The sequence below is a fragment of the Bradysia coprophila genome (assembly GCF_014529535.1).
Source record: "Bradysia coprophila strain Holo2 chromosome X unlocalized genomic scaffold, BU_Bcop_v1 contig_26, whole genome shotgun sequence".
Lineage (NCBI taxonomy): Eukaryota > Metazoa > Arthropoda > Insecta > Diptera > Sciaridae > Bradysia > Bradysia coprophila.
Window position 1 is genome coordinate 5,142,527 of NW_023503313.1, and position 19,143 is coordinate 5,161,669.

Sequence of the window (19,143 nt, forward strand, 5' to 3'; positions counted from 1 at the left end):
CAAGACTGAAAACATTAAGACAGAAATTAACAAATTTGCGCTACATCGTAAAGAAATAATTTTAACGAGTTTAGTTCACAAGCATTAGGCTGTAGCAAAACATTATTCTTAATTAATTGAATGAAAAATATATCAAAAATAGGTCACTACGTCGCTGAGATGAAATTTTATTTAGTAAAATTGAATAAGGACTGAAACATTAAGACAAGAATATTAAAATTTGACGCTACACGTAGCAAAATTATTTCGAGTTTAGTTCACAAGCATAGGGCGTAGCAAACATTTTCTTAATAATTGAATGAAAAATATATCAAAAATGGTCACACATCGCTGAGATGAATTTTATTTAGTAAAATGAATCAAGACTGTGAAACATTAAGACAAGAAATTAAAAATTTGACGCTACCACGTAAAGCAAATAATTTCGAGGTTTAGTTCACGAAGCATAGGCTAGCAAACATTTTCTTAATAATTGAATGAAAAATATATCAAAAATGGCGTCACCTATGTCGCTGAGATGAATTTTATTTAGTAAAATGAATCAAGACTGAAACATTAAGACAAGAAATTAAAAATTTGACGCTACAGCGTAAAGCCCAAATATTTCGGAGTTAGTTCACAAGCATAGGCGTAGCCAAACATTCTTCTTAATAATTGAATGAAAATATATCAAAACTGGTCACTACGTCGCTGATGATGAATTGTTATTTAGGTAAAATGAATCAAGACTGAAACATTAAGACAGGAATTAAAAAAATTTGACGCTACACGTAAAAGCAAATAATTCGAGTATTAGTTCACAAGCATAGGCGTAGCAAACATTTCTTAATATTGAATGAAAAAATATCAAAAATCCGTCCACTACGGTGCTGAGATGAATTTTATTTATAAAATGAATCAAGATTGAAAACATTACAGACAGAAATTAAAAATTTGACGCCTACACGTAAAGCAAATAATTTCGATTTTAGTTCACAAGGCATAGGCCGCCCGTAGCAAACAGTTTTCTTAATTAATGAATGAAAAAAATATATCCAAAATATGGTCACTACGTCGCTGAGATGAATCTTTATTTAGTAAAATGATCAGAGATTGAACAATAAGACTAAGAAATGAAAAATTTTGACGACACGTAAAAGAAATAATTCGACGTTTAGTTCACAAGCATAGGCGCCGTAGCAAACATCGAAATATATATAATATCTATATCAAAAATGGTCACTACCGTCGCTGAGATGAACTTTATTTAGTTAAAATGAATCAAGACGGAAACATTAGCACAAGAAATTAAAAATTTGACGCTACACGTAAAGCAAATAACATTCGGTTTAGTTCACAGCATAGGCGTGGCAAACAGTTTTCTTAATTAATTGAATGAAAAATATATCAAAAAATGGTCACTACGTCGCTGAGATGAATTTTATTAGTAAAATGAATCAATGACTGAAACATTAAGACAAGAAATTAAAAAATTTGACTCGCTACACGTAAAGCAAAATAATTCAGAGTTATAGTTCCAAGATAGGCCGTAGAAAAACATTTTCTTTAATAATGAATGAAAAATATATCAAAAATGGTCAGTTACGTCGCTGAGATGAATTTTGATTTTAGATAAGATGAATCAAGACTGAAACATTAAGACAAGAAATTAAAAATTTGACGCTACACGTAAAGCAAATAATTCGAGTTTTAGTTCACAAGCCATGAGGCGTGCAAAACATTTTTTAATAATTGAATGTCAAAAAATATATCAAAGAATGGTCACTACGTCGCCTGAGATGCAATTTAATTTAGTAAAATGAATCAAGATTGAAACAATAAGACAAGAAATTTAAAAATTTGACGCTACACGTAAAGCAAAATAATTCGAGTTTAGTATCATCAAGCATAGGCCGTAGCAAAACATTTTCGTAATTAATTGAATGAAAAATATATCAAAAAATCGCGTCACTACCGTCAGCTGAGCCATGAATTTTATTTAGTAAAATGAATTCAAGACGAAACATTAGGGACAAGAAATTAAAAATTTGACGCTACACGTAAAGCCAAATAATTTCGGAGTTTTACGTTCACAAGTTGCATAGGCGTGGCAAACATTTTCTTAATAATTGAATGAAAAATATATCAAAAATGGTCACTACGTGCGCTGAGATGAATTTTATTTAGTTAAACATGAATCAAGATGAAACCTATTAGACAAGAAATTAAAAATTTGGACGCTACACGTAAAGGCATAATAATTTCTAGTTTAGTTCACAAGCATAGGACGTACAACACATCTGTTCTTAATATTTGAATAGAAAAATGATATCAAAAATGGTCACTTCACGTCGCTGAGAGAATTTTGCTTTAGCTAAAATGAAATCAAGATTGAAACATTAGACAAGAAATTAAAATTTGACGCTACACGTAAAGCAAATTAATTTCGAGTTTAGTCACAAGATTAGGCGTAGCAACATTTTCTTAATAATTGACATGAAAAAATATATCAAAATGGTCACTACGTCGCCTGAGATGAATTTTTATTATAGTAAAAGGAATCAAGCATTTGAAAACATTAAGACAAGAAATTAAAATTTGACGCCATAACAGTAAGCAAATAATTTTCAGTTTAGTTCACAAGCATAGCCGTAGCAAAACATTTTCTTAATAATTGAATGAAAAAATATATCAAAAATGGTCACTACATTCGCTTGAGATGAATTTTATTTAGTAAAATGAATCAAGATTGAAACATTAAGACAAAAAATTAAAAATTGACGCTACACGTACAAGCAAATTTAATTTCGATGTAGTTCACAAGCATAGGCGTAGCAAACATTTCTTAATAATTGACAATGAAAAATATATCAAAAATGGTCATACGTCCGCTGAGCATGAATTTTATTAGTAAAAGAATCAAGATTGAAACATTTAAGACAAGAATATAAAAATTTTGACGCTACACGTAAAGCAAATAATTCGAGTTTATTCACAAGCATAGGACCGTAGCAAACATGTTCTTAATAATTGAATGAAAATATTATCACAAAAAATGTTGGTCACTGACGGTCGCTTGAGATGCAATTTTATTTGAGTAAAATGAATCAAGACTGAAACATTTAAGACAAAAATTAAAAATTTGACCGCCTACACGTTAAAGCAAATAATTTCGAGTTGTTCACAAGCATAGGTAGCAAACTGTTCTTTAATAATGAATGAAAAATATATCAAAAATGGTCACTACGTCGCTGAGGATGAATTTTATTTTAGTTAAATGAATCCAAAGACTGAAACATTAAGCAAGAAATTGAAAAAATTTGACGCTACACGTAAAGCAATATTTCGAGTTTAGTTCCACAAGCATAGGCGTAGCAAAACATTTTCTTAATATTGAATGAAAATATATCAAAAAATGGTCACGACGTTGCGCCCTGAGGATGATATTAGTAAAATGAATCAAGACTGAAACTTAGACAAGAATTAAAATTTAACGCTACACCGTAAAGCAAATTAATGTTCGAGTTTAGTTCACAAGCATAGGTAAGCAAACATTTCTTAATAATTGAATGAAAAATATATCAAAATGGTCACTACGTCGCGAGATGAGATTTTATTTTAGTAAAATTAATCGAAGACTGAACATATAAGACAAGAAATTAAAAATTTGACGCTACACGCTAAAGCAAATAATTTCGAGTTTAGTTCACAAGGCATAGGCGTAGCAAACATTTTCTTAATAACATTGAATGAAAAATAATCAAAAATGCGTCACTACGTCGTCTGAGATTGAATTTTATTTTAGTAAAATGAAATCCAGACTGAAACATTAAGACAAGAAATTAAATTTGACGCTACACGTAAAAGACAAATAAGATTCGCAGTTATCACAAAGAATAGGCGTAGCAAACATTTTCTTATATTGAATGAAAAATATATCAAAATGGTCACGAGACATCGGTGAGAATGAATTATATTTAGTAAAAGGAAAATCAAGACTGAAACCATAAAGACAAGAAATTAAAATTACTGACGCCACACGTTAAAGCAAAACTAATTTCGAGTTTAGATTCACAAGCATAGGCCGTAGCAAACATTTCTTAATATTGACATGGAAAATATATCAAAAAAATGTCAACTACAATCGCATGAAGAGAATTTTATTTAAGCTCAAATTAGATTCAAGAACCTGAAACATTAAGACAAAGAATTAAAAATTGGCACGCTACACGTACAAGCAAATAAATTTCGATTTAGTTCACACAGACATAGGGCTAGCAACATTTTCTTAATAATTGAATGAAAAAATATATCAAAAATGGTCACTACGTCGCATGAGGATGAATTTTATTTAGTAAAATGAATCAAGGACTGAAACATTAAGACAATTAAATTAAAAATTTGACGCTACACGTAAAGCAAATAATTTCGGTTTAGTTCAACAAGCATAGGCGAGCAAACATTTTCTTAATAATTGAAATGAAAAAATAATATCAAAAGTGGTCACTACGCGCTGAGATGATTTTATTGTGTAAATGAATCAAGACTGAACATTGTAGACAAAGAAATTAAAAATTTGACGTTACACGCAAAGCAAATAATTACGAATTTAGTTCACAAGCCATACGGCGTAGCAAACATTTTCTTAAATGAATGAAAAATCTATATCAAAAATGGTCACTAGCGTCGCTGAGCATGAATTTTATTTTTAGTAAAATGAATCAAGACTGAAAACTTAAGACAAGAAATTTAAAAATTTGACGCTACACGTAAAGCAAAATAATTTCGAATCTTTAGTTCGCAAGACATAGGCGTCGAGCAAACATTTCTTAAACATTGAATGAAAAATATATCCAAAAATGTCACTACGGTCGCTGAGCATGAATTTATTTAGTATAATGAATCAAGACATGAAACATTCAAACAAGAAATTAAAAATTTGACGCATACACCGCTAAAGCAAATAATTTCGAGTTTAGTTACAAGCATAAGGGGCGTAGCAAACAATTTTCTTAAATAATGAATGAAAAATATATCAAAAATGCGTCACTACGTCGCTGAGAGATGAATTTTATTTTAAGTAATGAATCAAGACTGAAACATTAGACAAGAAATTAAAAATTCTGACGCTACACGTTAAAGCAAATAATTGTCGAGTTTAGTTCACAAGCATTAGGCGCCTTTTAGCCCAAACACTTTCTCTTAATAATTGAATGAAAAATCAGATCAAACATTGCACGTCATACCGTCGCCTGAGGATGGAATTTTACTTTAGTAACAATGAACAAGACTGAACACCCATCAGACAAGAAAAGTAAAAACTTCTGACGCTACACGTAAAGCACAACTAATTCGAGTTTAGTTCACCACAGCATCAGGCTAGACCAACACTTTTCTCTAAATACATAATGAAAAATATATCAAAATGGTCACTACGTCGCTCGAGCATCGAATCTTATTTCAGTAAACTGAATCCAAGACTGAAACATTAACGACCAAGATAAACCAATTGACCTACACGTTAAGAGCACAATAATTCGACTTAGTTCACAAGATAGGCGTAGCAACCATTTTCTTAATGAAATTGCAATGAAACATATATCAAAAATCGGTCACGACATCGTAAGATGACATTTATTTAGTAAAAATGATCAAGACTGAAACACTTTAGACAAGAAATTAAAAATCTTGACGCGACACGTAAACAGCAAATAATTTCCGCAGTTTAGTTCACAAGCATAGGCTTAGCAAACATCTTTCTTCAATAATGAATGGAAAATATATCAACAACATGCGTCACATACCATCGCTGAGATCGATCTTTATTAGTATAAATCGCACATCGAACGACCCTGAAACCATTAATGACAAGCAAATTAAAAAATTTTTTTTTGGACCCCCCCCCCGCTACACGTAAAAGCAAATAATTTCAGTTTAGTTTTCACACGCCATTAGGGGGCAGCAAACATTTTCTTCATAACTTGAATGGAAAAAATATATCAAAAATGTCACTAGTCGCGAGAATGAACTTTTATTTTGAGTCCAAAATGAATCAAGACTGAAAACCATAAGACAAGAAATTTAAAAATTTGACGCTACACGTAAAAAGCAAATAATTTCGACGTTTAGTTCACATAAGCATAGGCGTAGCAAACATCTTTCTTAATAATGAATAAAAATATATCAAAAATGGTCACGACATCGCTGAGCATGAATTTTATTAGTAAACATGAATCAAGACTGAAGCATTAAGCACCAAGAAATCTAACAATCTTGACGTACCACTTAAAGCAAACTAATTTTCGAGTTTAGTTTCACAAGCATAGGGCGTAGCAAACATTTTCTTATAACTGCATCGACAAAAATATATCACAAATCGGTCACTACGTCGCTGAGATTGATTTATTCAGCTATAAATCAAAACTGAACCATTAAGCAAGAAATTAAACAATTTGACGCTAACACGTAAAGCAAATAATATTCGAGCTTTGCCTACGTTAGTGAAGGGCCGTGACGCAAGTCCGTTCACACTGAAAAATTGACAAAAATTTTTCCGCAGGACTGAGGAACATATATACACGAACTTTTTGACTTTTCCCCTTTGCTCCTACTACCCCAAAGTATTTTATTCGTAATCTGGGCGTCCATACGAGTTCAACGAGCTATCACACGCCTCATAAGGTTAAAATTTGGCCGAGATATTAAATTTCAAAACTTGGAAATTTGCAGAAATTTTGTATGAAGAATTCATTTTCATACATTTTGAAATTGATGAATTTTACCAACCTTTGTCACTCTGTCACTCTGTCACTTTGTCACTCTGTTAACCGAAACTTTTGAATTTACCGGCGGATTTGGCTGAAATTTTCAGGGTATTTAAGGACGTAATTCTAAGAAACTAATTTGAAGGAATTTTATAAAAGCTAATAATTTCGGAGTTATGAGCGTGTTAAGCTATTGAGCTATGGAACCTATAACTCGGAAAATATGGCAGATAGAAAGTTCGTTTAAAAGACAAATTTATAGTTTCAGATTTCATTCGACACGTGTTTCATGGTTTTCGTAAAAAGTCGCTTATTTGGGAGCTATGAGCGTTTTAAGTGCCTCAAATTTTCGATTTTGGTCAAATTTTCGATATTCGTGAATTTTTCGATTTTAGACTTTTCGATTTTCATCAAATTTTTGAATTCCGTAAAATTTTAGATTTTCGTCAAATGAAAGCTGGAAGATTGAGATCAAAGAGAAAGTTATACAGTTTTCTAAGAAGAATATTTTCGTTGATTCGGCTTTCTTCCGTTTGAATTCCAATCTTTAAAGCAATATATTTCACAATTTTAAAAAATTTCCTTCCTCAACATCTGCCACTTGTGACGCAGTTTTTTTTGTTATAATTTTCTTCCTAAAATTTTCTGGTAAGATTTTTGTTGATAAAACTTTCGCGTACTTTGCTCATCAGCTGCCATTTGTGACGCATATCTTTTTGCGTGTAGAATCTGTAAGCGTCACCTACACCGATATCAGTTCTTTTGTAAGTGGATAACAGGACTTGCGTCACACCTCCACTGCAAGTGGTTTTGGGCGATTGTACATGCACAAAATCCAGAGTATGCAACGCCACACCTATAATATTTTTTAAAAAATTGTAACGTTTCGTAACGAGATTATGATAATTATCAAAACATTTAATTATCAACGACAAATGTAAGGTGGAATGATAATGAGTTTATTGTACTCAATTCAAATTTAACTGAGAGTTCAATGGAAAATGACGAGAGAAAATGTTCTAAGAAAAACTTGTGTGTTACTGTCTTACAAAGGCTGATATTAAAAGGTTATTGGCCCAATTTCACCCTTCTGTTTATTATTTTTGTAACAATGTCATCTGTTAGTGACACGGTGACCAGATAAATATTGCCCTCATTTTACTCGAGTCGAGTAAACTTCCGGTTTCATCAACACAAAAAATCCCGCAATTTTTTCAATTGTTCGAATGAATCTTTCGGACTTGATGATGGTTGCGAATAAACTTCAAAACCATGACACACGTCGTCGACTGAAAAAAAAACGGAACGTATTCCTGTTTATGTTTACGTTGTTTCTTGTAAATATTTGTTCTGAATTATTATTTAAAACCGCGAAAGTAGGTCCTTCCTTTAACATTTATTTTTGTATCAATTTCTACGGAAAAATTTCCTACTCGACAATTAGCTATGGCAGAACATAGACGTAAGTGTAACACCGAAATTAACGTTAAATTCAGTCAGAACTGTTTGCTCAATGTCCCTAGCAAAAAATTAAATTTGTCTTTTCTAGCCCCATACGACCCAGGCTGGAATGATCCACCAACATTTAACTACTCGACTGCTCCACCACCAACGAAAACCAAATTGAACCTGAACAAACGAGTAGCCTTTCCAATGCAATCATCATCTAACTCTGCCGAGTTACCAAAAGTTGAAAAAAGTACAGCCGGTCTTCCAATGCCGTTCGCAAAAGTCAAATCAAGTGCCAATGAATCAAACACGGTACCACCAATAAGTAACAATGTTCCACTGGCTCCACCTCCCTCCGTGACAAACGCATTCAAATCATCAGAAGGTTGTGAAAGTAGTGAAAAGGTGTCGGTTGTATCCGAAACGAATGAGTCTGGAAGTTCACAGGAGCTGGTGATGAGTACGCTTAAAGAAATAAACAAATCCCTAGAGGCAACGGACAGCACCAAGGTTGAAGAAATCGAGAAACGTCTCAGCATTTTGGAAGTGATGTGGACTGATGGAAAGATCGACGATAAATTGAAGAGTTTGTTGGCGAAGACAGCCAAAGGTACGGTGATTTTTTCTGTTACTTTTTTGACCGAATTTCTCTCATTTGAAAACTCCACAGCACTACAAGACAATCAATTTTCTGCAGCAATTGATCTGCAACGATCAATTATTGTGGATCATGGCGCAAATGTTTGTGCACAATGGGGACCCGCCTTGAGACAGTTAATTTTACTGAAGGAAAGTAAAATAGCTCCAAAATCGGATAGTGTTCCAGATGCGTCTGCTGTCGATGAACCGAAATTTATGAATCCGCTTGATGAGGAAAACAGTGGCAGTTCGAAAACTGTTGGTAGAGTGAAACATCTCTGATGCAATTCACGGTTAATGAAGACGATGGTGATGAATATGAAATGTCTATCGAGTTGTTATTAAATAATTATTTTAATGTGGCTTACAAACGGGCTATTATTTCCGATGGTGGAGAGTCTATATGAGTCAGATTAACAGTTTATGTACTGGCTACATTTATCATTAAAATTAATTAAGATGATGTGTCCGTACAACGCTCAGGTATAATTGTAATAGTTCTTGGCTCATGTCGGACGTTTTTGGCAAAGAAATTTCCTAAATTTGCTAAAATTTCCAAGCAAGTTTTCGAAGGTCCTTTTATCAAAGGCAGGAAATTTCTTTGGGTTCTGTGTCTGACAGAAGATTCAGTCAGAGGAAGTGAAATTTCAGCCTGAATTTGTTTCAGCTGTTTTTGGTGTAATGAATACACGGAATCGACAGTTATGTGGTTTTCCCACTACAGTGACTTACTCACAATTTTAATTTTACGATATCGAAAAAATGGGTCATCTATACCTATCCTGACGCTGCATGATTGTCTTCCCGCATCTTATCGGCCCGAAAAAACCACTTCAAACATCCAATTGGTCATTTGCTTATACAGTCAAAGGCAGTCAATTTTCAGCATAAATTAGCTTCAGCTGTTTTTCAGCTGATCCATATAAACAATCACAACCGTTTATACGTCTTTATACGGTTTTACCACTATCATGCGCGTGCGTGTAGCAGCTTCAACCGTATGAACAAGGAACGGTGTTAACGACTCCTACATTAATGTTTAGCACAACGTTTCCTTTCAACAACAGATCATTCTTTTGCATCGTTGCAATGCTCGACCAAACCGTCACCTACCTGAACATCGTTTTCACCTTTGTCCGTATATTATATTCAATTTCTTTTTTTTCAGACCTTTGGGTACGAAACGAAACGAAACGAACATTGGTACCGCTCCACATTACCTGTTCATCATGAATGACAGTGACAATCTCGGTGATGGAACCACAGTGCTTCAGGGTAGCGAAATCCAAATCAACATAGCCATTTCCTCTTCCGATTCGTTCACCCAATTTCGACACTGCAACTGATCCGTAGACAGCCATATCCAATTCCACCTTATTTTGAAACTCTGGAAATGGTGAAATAGTGAGTCGTACATCCCTTATTACCATTAGTCCAATGCCTACCGATCTCTGTTCCATATTCAGCCAAATTAAGCACTCAGATCGCCTTCTTCTGTGTCGCCACATCTTCAGTTTCCGGACAATTCACTTTTGCATAAAGTGCTTTCGAATCTCTGCCACATGAGATGAAAAGATTTTTTGAAGAGGACAGCGCGTTCAATTTGACCGCATCTTGAGATCGATCAACGGCTTCCTTTATGTTTTCTGTTGCAAATTTCCGATATTTTAGTCGCAAGTTTACCGTCGTCGGTGCGGTCTATACTTACTCGCATTTTTATATTCCGGCGTTTCTGAGAGCAATTCAACTGCTTTTTCGACTCCGACGAAATTCGGAATGCGATTGAAGACAAAACTGCCCGTGTATAGTTTCTGCTCTTGGAATTTACGCCAAGTTTGTACTCTTATTGAGCGTTTCGTGACTTCCTCGGCTGCAACGGAATTGTAATGTCAATATTGTTATTGTGGGAAAATCATTGCATGTGTCGACGAGAGAACATTGAAGATAGATTTGGTGAAGTAAAATGCCTTCCGGAATTATTTGAGTCTGAACTTTGGATTGGTTTGACGAGCTATGTAACCTATTCATCTGTGTGGAATGTTCATTCGACATGAAGAGGAGGATATGAGACCATAGATCGTTAGAAACAGTCATCCTAGCCTTTCAAATTATATCGGAAATTTTTTGCTATTCTTTTTAGATCAATGCTGCTAAGCTTGGAAAAATTATTCAATATGACATCAGTGGCTACCGCTTTCAATATTTAATTGAAATTCAGAAATTTTACTTCTTAAAAAGTGATTTAAGATTCTCAACTCTCTGTAAAGAATCATATACCAGCAGAGGGTCAAATTGATTACGTAATCGACATTTAGCCTGCATAGCTTGCCTCCTTACCACAAATGTCCATTTAAATATTAAAATTACTCTTTAAAAGCGTCCTTCCTATTTTCTTATTGTAACTCAGTGAAGCGAAGAACTTAAACTGATAAGAGTGATATCGCCAAATCTTCAGGTGATTTTTTTAACTTTGGAAACAAGCGGTCTCCGATTTTAATGAGTGATAGCTCGTTGGATTCGTCTTTCAATTCTAGGAAACACGTGTCTTTCACTTTTTCTTAAAAAAATTTGTTTTCTGTGAAAAGCGCTCAAAAGTGAAGACATGTCAGAGGGTACCGAAAACAGTTTTTCGGCAATAACTCAAGAAAAAATTATTTTAAATTGTTGTAATGTTGTACGATTGTCGGCCTTGAAAAGACCTACAGATGGAGAATACGCTTCGATGTACCACGGAGCTGAGTATGGGGTGTTGTAGCTGGCCTCACCCACTATCGTTGCACATATAAATGAATCCAGTACTTTTGGGCTGCAAGCCTACAGAAGTCTTTAAAAAAAAGTTGGTGCCAAAATGTAGATTGTTTCTTTCTTTCTGTGGGCCCAACTTCCAGAACGGCGTCTGGAACGGTTCTACGTGAGTAATTTTGTATCGTCTACTATTCCCTTACCGTATACGCTTCACTTTGACTCGAATATAGGTCGTTACAACATATCCAGTGTTAGTAATTCTTGTGAAAAATTATTAAATTTTTCTCGGAGGATTTTAGTCAAATAAAGTGTTAGCGTATAGCAAATGACCTCAGGAGTCCGGAACAGTAATTAGTTTTTCAATTGGACCAATATTTGCTACGCGACAGGAGTTTGGAAAAACGATACGATCAAGTGGGAGCAAACGGTTTTCCAAACTCCTGCCATGTAGCAAATATTGGTCCAATTGAAAAACTAATTACTGTTCCGTAGTCCTGAGGTCATTTGCTATACGCTAACACTTTATTTGACTAAAATCCTCGGAGAAAACTTTAATGATTTATCTCTTGATATTACTAACAGTGGATCTGATATATTCGCGACATAGCGAAGCGTTTTTCTATTGATAAGGTGAAAGAATAGTAGACAATAAAAAATGATTGCCGTAGTACCGTTCCAGATGCTCTTCTGGCAGTTGGGCCCTCAGAAAGAAGGAAAAAATCTACATTTTGGCCCCAACTTTTTTTTCAAGACTTCTGTAGGCTTGCAGCCCAAAAGTACTGGGTTCATTTATATGTGTAACGATAGTGGGTGAGGCCAGCTACAACACCCCATACTCAGTTCCGTGGTACATCGAAGCTGCAGAGAAGGCGGACTCTCCGAACATTCACTATATTTCTAGTCATAACTCTAGTGGATCAACTAGCACCAAGCGGTGCGTATACTCTACCTGTAGGTCTTTTCAAGGCCGACAATCGTACAACATTACAACCATTTAAAATAATTTTTTCTTGAGTTATTGCCGAAAAACTGTTTTCGGTACCCTCTGGCATGTCTTCACTTTTGAGCGCTTTTCACAGAAAACAAATTTTTTTAAGAAAAAGTGAAAGACACGTGTTTCCTAGAATTGAAAGACGAATCCAACGAGCTATCACTCATTAAAATCGGAGACCGCTTGTTTCCCAATCACCTGAAGATTTGGCGATATCACTCATAATTCTAAAATGAGATCGCAGCAAAAATTCAAAATGACCGCTGAACGGCGAAAGGAGCGAACAGTCTTCAAAACAGTTCTTTGCCGATCATTTCGAGTCTGCGAAACATATTTTGTGCGTAAGACATGATTTAGGTATCAAGAATCGAACAGGATTTTTTGTACTTTAATGACTCAATCATTAATTAATTAATTATTTCAAAGAATAACTTTACTGCACTAGTGCGAAAAGACGTTCATTTCGATATCACAGAACGAAAATGTTAATTTTCGGTGGTCATTTTTAGCCCCGTACGAAGTACTGGGGGCTTATAAGATTAATATGCCGTTTGTAACACGTCGAATTGGAAGCAGACAGTAAGGGCAAAGCTTTTGGTTATGTTCATAGATGACGAATCCGCAATAAAAAAAATGTCCGTCCGTCCGTCCGTCCGTCCGTGACCCCTCTAGCTTGAGCAAATCACAACCTTTTTTCAAAATTCTTTTTTTCCCCGATTGGTATCGACAAAAGTAAGGTCAAGTTCGAAAATGGGCATGGTAGGGTCGGCCCTTCCAGAGCTAGGGCCCTATAGGTGTTTTTCAGTCTTTCGACGATATCTACCGAAATACGCACGTAATAGCTGCTTGTGATATATCAAATGAAAGGTATTGACGAGTAGAACAAAGTTGCTGAACATTGTTTTTGTGTAGGATGCAACGCGAGCTTGTTGGGAGGGCTCAAAGGTCGTTACTAGGCCCTAAGTGTTTTTTCCACATAAATCGAGTAAATCTCATCCGATTTTGCTAGATTTTGTTTCATTTGAGAGATAGTTGAATGCCGAATAGAATGATGGCAAAAAAAGTTTCAAATTTGGGCCCTTGGACTAAGGCCGCTACTCGGCCCTAAGTGTTTTTTGCACATAAATCGAGTAAATCTCATCCGATTTTGCTAGATTTAGTTTTTTATGGAAGGTAATTGAATACCGAAAAGAACGTGGCGAAAAAAGTTTAAAATTTGGGCCCTTGGACTAAGGCCGCTACTCGGCCCTAAGTGTTTTTTGCACATAAATCGAGTAAATCTCATCCGATTTTGCTAGATTTAGTTTTTTATGGAAGGTAATTGAATACCGAAAAGAACGTGGCGAAAAATTTTTCAAATTTGGGCCCTTGGACTAAGGCCGCTACTCGGCCCTAAGTGTTTTTTCCACATAAATCGAGTAAATCTCATCCGATTTTGCTAGATTTTGTTTCATTTGAGAGATAGTTGAATGCCGAATAGAATGATGGCAAAAAAAGTTTCAAATTTGGGCCCTTGGACTAAGGCCGCTACTCGGCCCTAAGTGTTTTTTGCACATAAATCGAGTAAATCTCATCCGATTTTGCTAGATTTAGTTTTTTATGGAAGGTAATTGAATACCGAAAAGAACGTGGCGAAAAAAGTTTAAAATTTGGGCCCTTGGACTAAGGCCGCTACTCGGCCCTAAGTGTTTTTTGCACATAAATCGAGTAAATCTCATCCGATTTTGCTAGATTTAGTTTTTTATGGAAGGTAATTGAATACCGAAAAGAACGTGGCGAAAAATTTTTCAAATTTGGGCCCTTGGACTAAGGCCGCTACTCGGCCCTAAGTGTTTTTTGCACATAAATCGAGTAAATCTCATCCGATTTTGCTAGATTTTGTTTCATTTGAGAGATAGTTGAATGCCGAATAGAATGATGGCAAAAAAAGTTTCAAATTTGGGCCCTTGGACTAAGGCCGCTACTCGGCCCTAAGTGTTTTTTGCACATAAATCGAGTAAATCTCATCCGATTTTGCTAGATTTAGTTTTTTATGGAAGGTAATTGAATACCGAAAAGAACGTGGCGAAAAAAGTTTAAAATTTGGGCCCTTGGACTAAGGCCGCTACTCGGCCCTAAGTGTTTTTTGCACATAAATCGAGTAAATCTCATCCGATTTTGCTAGATTTAGTTTTTTATGGAAGGTAATTGAATACCGAAAAGAACGTGGCGAAAAATTTTTCAAATTTGGGCCCTTGGACTAAGGCCGCTACTCGGCCCTAAGTGTTTTTTGCACATAAATCGAGTAAATCTCATCCGATTTTGCTAGTTTTTGTTTCATTTGAGAGATAATTGAATGCCGAATAGAATGATGGCAAAAAAAGTTTCAAATTTGCGCCCTTGGACTAAGGCCGCTACTCGGCCCTAAGTGCTTTTTGCACATAAATCGAGTAAATCTCAACCGATTTTGCTAGTTTTTGTTTTATTTGAGAGGTAATTGAATACCCAATGGAAAGTTGGCAAAAAATTTTGGGTTTCTAAAATAATGTCGTAAATTGTTGGTTTTATTTGAGAGGTACTTCGTACGGGCTTTCGTAATTGCGCTATGCGCAATTTTTAAAATGAACACTTTCAGTAAATTTGACCATGCCCAACTTGACTTGCATTTTGGTAACAGACGCATTAGAGGGTTGTAGACGTATTAGGGTTCCGGGCGTATTACGGCTACGGACGTATTATGGTTACGGACGAAATAGGATTACGGATCGTACGGGGCTAAGTCGCAGCAAACGCTCCGACTGTTCTGATGCCTTGTTTCTACTTATTGCTTACATCATTCCACCCATTTGCATATTTATATTTACGCTGTTAAGTCACTTAAATTCAACAATTTTGTTAATTTCGATTATTTGAAAACGTTTTACTTTGGCAAGGTTGAAAGGGGCATCTCTCTTGTGACCTGAACCAATAACACTCTGACGATAACGTTTTACTTGTGCCATTAGCGTTGAATGATAACTTAATGTGTGTTGGTGTACATGTAACATCTTATGTTGTTCTTTGTGATGTGAGAAGCGATTCAGATGAGGTTTCACTTGCTTGAGGTTTTATTTTAGTTTCGAAGAAGATTTTTTGGGGGACCGATAGCGTTGAGACTGGTAATTGTATTTCAATTTATTAAATTCAATAAAAGTTTGGTGGAATGACAACACCATCACGCACTCGCAACATAAAATTTCCATTTAGCTGTTCACATTTAAAATTATTGCGCAACCACTCGCTCGACTCGACTCACATCTGAAGAAAGTTCAGTGTCAATAATAACATCAGGTCCAATATATCTACTCTTGTCATGTCATTGTCAAGTGGAGTGCAAATGTTAGTACGTAGTAGAATGGCCAATCCACAACAAGCAGTGCAGTACACTAAAGTAAGTGTTATTGTTTGTGTGGAAATTGTGTAATTATTGAACACCGGCTTTTTGATATTAATGTTATCAAACAAAGTTGTAAAGCTGAACGAGCAAATCTATACCATATGCCGGCGTCTTATCGTCATTCGTGTTATTGAATTTCATCAAAGCTTTGATTTCGTTCTATATTTTGTTCGTCGTAATTTACTCACAAAAGTTCTAATAGCACGAACTTTGATCCAAAATTATCAAGCTGTGATTTGTCACGCTATTAAAGGTCAGGCATAACAAGGACTAAAGCAAATTCGTAGTTTCTAACATTCTACATTTTCTGACCCCCGACTGCAAGCAATTATTTACATAACGGGAAAACACTGAGCATAAACTCATAGCAGGGAGGATTTTTAAAGCCAAACACATTGGAGGAAATTGTAATGGAATGTCTTTGTTCTGGTAGTGCTGCATGACAAACCAGGAACTATTTTTGGTAAAATATTTTCCCGAATGTTTTCAAATTTTATTTTTGGAGGGGAAAATATGGAAAAATTCGGGAAAACATTTTCACCCGAAAAAGTTCATCCAATTTGATCGATGGGTCGATTATTATTGATATTTGGCAAATTTAAGTGGTTGTGTGATGACATCCCATAATTTCGATTTTATTCTTTTCTTTCCACTAACTCAAAGATTTGTCTCCTTCCAGCTGTTCATAAATAACGAATTCGTGGACTCTGTTTCCGGAAAAACTTTCCCAACAATCAACCCATCCAATGGTGAAGTTATTGCACACATATCCGAGGGTGATAAGGTAAGAAAATTCCGTCCTTAGTACAACAATGAAGTGCATACACGACATGCTTCTCTACGCAATCTAGCCAGATGTCGATAAGGCAGTAGTTGCTGCTAAAAATGCATTTAAGAGAGGTTCCCCATGGCGATCCATGGATGCGTCGGCTAGAGGAAAGCTAATCAACAAGTAAATTCTTTATATCATCTTTACTGAATGATTTTCTCAGTTAGATCCCATTATTTAGACTAGCTGACCTCATCGAACGTGACACCAACATTCTAGCTAATTTCGAAACTATTGATAATGGCAAGCCATTCACCGACGCTCTACTCGATATTGAATACTCAACTGCCTGTCTTCGCTACTATGCCGGCTACGCTGATAAGATCCATGGTAAAACGATTCCAGCTGATTATGGCTTTATGTCAATGACTAGACGCGAACCGATCGGAGTCGTTGGACAGATAATCCCTTGGAATTATCCTCTGTTGATGTTGGCTTGGAAATGGGGCCCAGCTCTAACGACCGGATGTACGTTGATATTGAAACCTGCCGAACAAACGCCATTATCAGCTTTACATACGGCTGCTCTATCCAAGGAAGCCGGTTTTCCCGATGGTGTTATTAATGTGATTCCTGGGTATGGACCGACAGCCGGTCATGCGATCAGTTCCCATCCGGATATTCGAAAGGTTGCATTCACCGGATCGCTAGAGGTTGGCCAGATCATTATGGAAACAGCAGCAAAAACCAATTTGAAAAAGGTGTCATTGGAACTAGGAGGAAAAAGTCCACTGGTTATATTCGACGACGCTGATTGTAAGTTGTATTGACAACACGCAATTTTACATTATTTTTGTTAACTAACGCTTCACCGCAGTGGACGAAGCTGCTGAAATTGCTTACAATGCCATATTTTCCAATCATGGTCAAAACTGTTGTGCAGGCAGTCGCACATTCGTTCAAGAAAACATTTATGATGAATTCGTACGCCGTGCTACCGACAAGGCTAAGGCTCGTAAGGTTGGTGATCCATTCGAAAACGGTGTACAACAGGGACCTCAAGTTGACGATGAAATGTTCAACAAAGTCTTAGGCTACATTGAAAGTGGCCAGCAGGATGGAGCGAAACTAGAAACTGGCGGTAAAAGAGTTGGTACAAAAGGCTATTTCATAGAGCCTACAGTCTTCTCAAATGTCGGCGACAACATGAAAATTGCTCGCGAAGAGGTACAGTCTAAATCGAGAATTGATTTAATGAACTTGATTGACAACGCACATGTTGCAGATATTTGGACCGGTGCAATCGATTCTAAAGTTTAAGACTATGAATGAAGTCATTGAACGAGCGAACAGCACGAATTACGGACTAGCATCAGGAGTTGTCACGAAAAATATCGATAATGCGTTGACATTCGCACGGGCTGTAGAGGCCGGTTCGGTATGGATTAACTGTTACGATGCAGTTGTGCCGCAAGCACCATTTGGTGGATATAAACAATCTGGACATGGAAGGGAACTGTAAGCTCGCGTGAAAATCCAATGAGAACATGAGCCCAAAAATTTTGCTTTTTTTCATTTCAGCGGCGAGGCTGGATTGGAAGAGTATTTGGAAACCAAAACGATTACCATCAAATTGCCTACCAGTCATTGATTGTTGACCTGGAATAACATTATGATGATGATGCTGTCTTTCTCAATCATTTTTACTTTAAAATAAAAGAAATCTCCAAATTTTATCAAAATTTAAATTTGTTCAATGGTCCCCATACAACCCAACGACGAATGTACAGCAAAACGACAACTCAATAGACACAAATACATCTGCGACTACAAGTAATTCCAAAGCTAAAACAAAGTGGAACGCAAATTCGTTTTCTTTCAGCTGTATCGTTCAATGATAAGTACACAGTCGGCAGCACCATACTTACTCGCTTTATACCAGTGCACAATGAAATTGAATGGCTTAGATTTGGTTTATGTCTGCACTGTAATCATATGTATTCGACCAAAATTTTGAAACGGACTGAAATCGGGAAACGACCAGAAATCGGGAAACGACCAGAAATCGGGAAACGACCAGAAATCGGTAAATTGATTAAAATCAAGAAATGAATGGAAATTCGAGAAAACTTGTTAATCGTAAAAACAGCGAAATGAGTGGGATATGAACTGGAATCAGGTTTGAAAATGATTAGATGACAACAGGTGAGTAAACAACGGGAAGCGAATCGAGATCATTTGTAGGAAGAAAATTGGATTTTTAGCGAGAATTAGTAGAAAATTACCAATACAACACAGAATTCTGCTATACAAATCGATTATTGCACCGCATTTTGAGTATTGTCCATCAGTCCTCTTCACATACGATGAGATCCAGTTTTCACAATCAATT

The 19,143-nt window shown here is 35.8% G+C and overlaps 2 protein-coding genes and 1 long non-coding RNA gene across 3 annotated transcripts; 2 read left to right on the plus strand and 1 right to left on the minus strand.

The window, feature by feature from the left end:
* The first annotated feature begins 7,980 nt into the window (after window positions 1-7,980).
* Window positions 7,981-9,194, plus strand: LOC119069046 (steroid receptor RNA activator 1-like). Its single transcript, XM_037172916.1, has 4 exons — window positions 7,981-8,080; window positions 8,164-8,205; window positions 8,293-8,802; window positions 8,863-9,194. Exons 2-4 carry the CDS (start codon window positions 8,190-8,192, stop codon window positions 9,111-9,113), a joined length of 777 nt encoding a protein of 258 aa, XP_037028811.1. The 5' UTR covers window positions 7,981-8,080; window positions 8,164-8,189; the 3' UTR covers window positions 9,114-9,194.
* Window positions 9,195-10,079: 885 nt separating this feature from the next.
* LOC119069362 lies at window positions 10,080-10,722 on the minus strand. Its single transcript, XR_005086314.1, has 3 exons — window positions 10,540-10,722; window positions 10,277-10,477; window positions 10,080-10,218 (listed from the first exon to the last, which is right to left on the minus strand). It is a non-coding gene; the product is annotated as an uncharacterized LOC119069362 (long non-coding RNA).
* Window positions 10,723-15,792: 5,070 nt separating this feature from the next.
* Window positions 15,793-18,470, plus strand: LOC119069342 (aldehyde dehydrogenase, cytosolic 1-like). The gene is made up of 7 exons (XM_037173413.1): window positions 15,793-15,976; window positions 16,662-16,766; window positions 16,834-16,934; window positions 16,993-17,567; window positions 17,629-17,978; window positions 18,037-18,269; window positions 18,333-18,470. Exons 1-7 carry the CDS (start codon window positions 15,899-15,901, stop codon window positions 18,400-18,402), a joined length of 1,512 nt encoding a protein of 503 aa, XP_037029308.1. The 5' UTR covers window positions 15,793-15,898; the 3' UTR covers window positions 18,403-18,470.
* The last annotated feature ends 673 nt before the right edge of the window (window positions 18,471-19,143 follow it).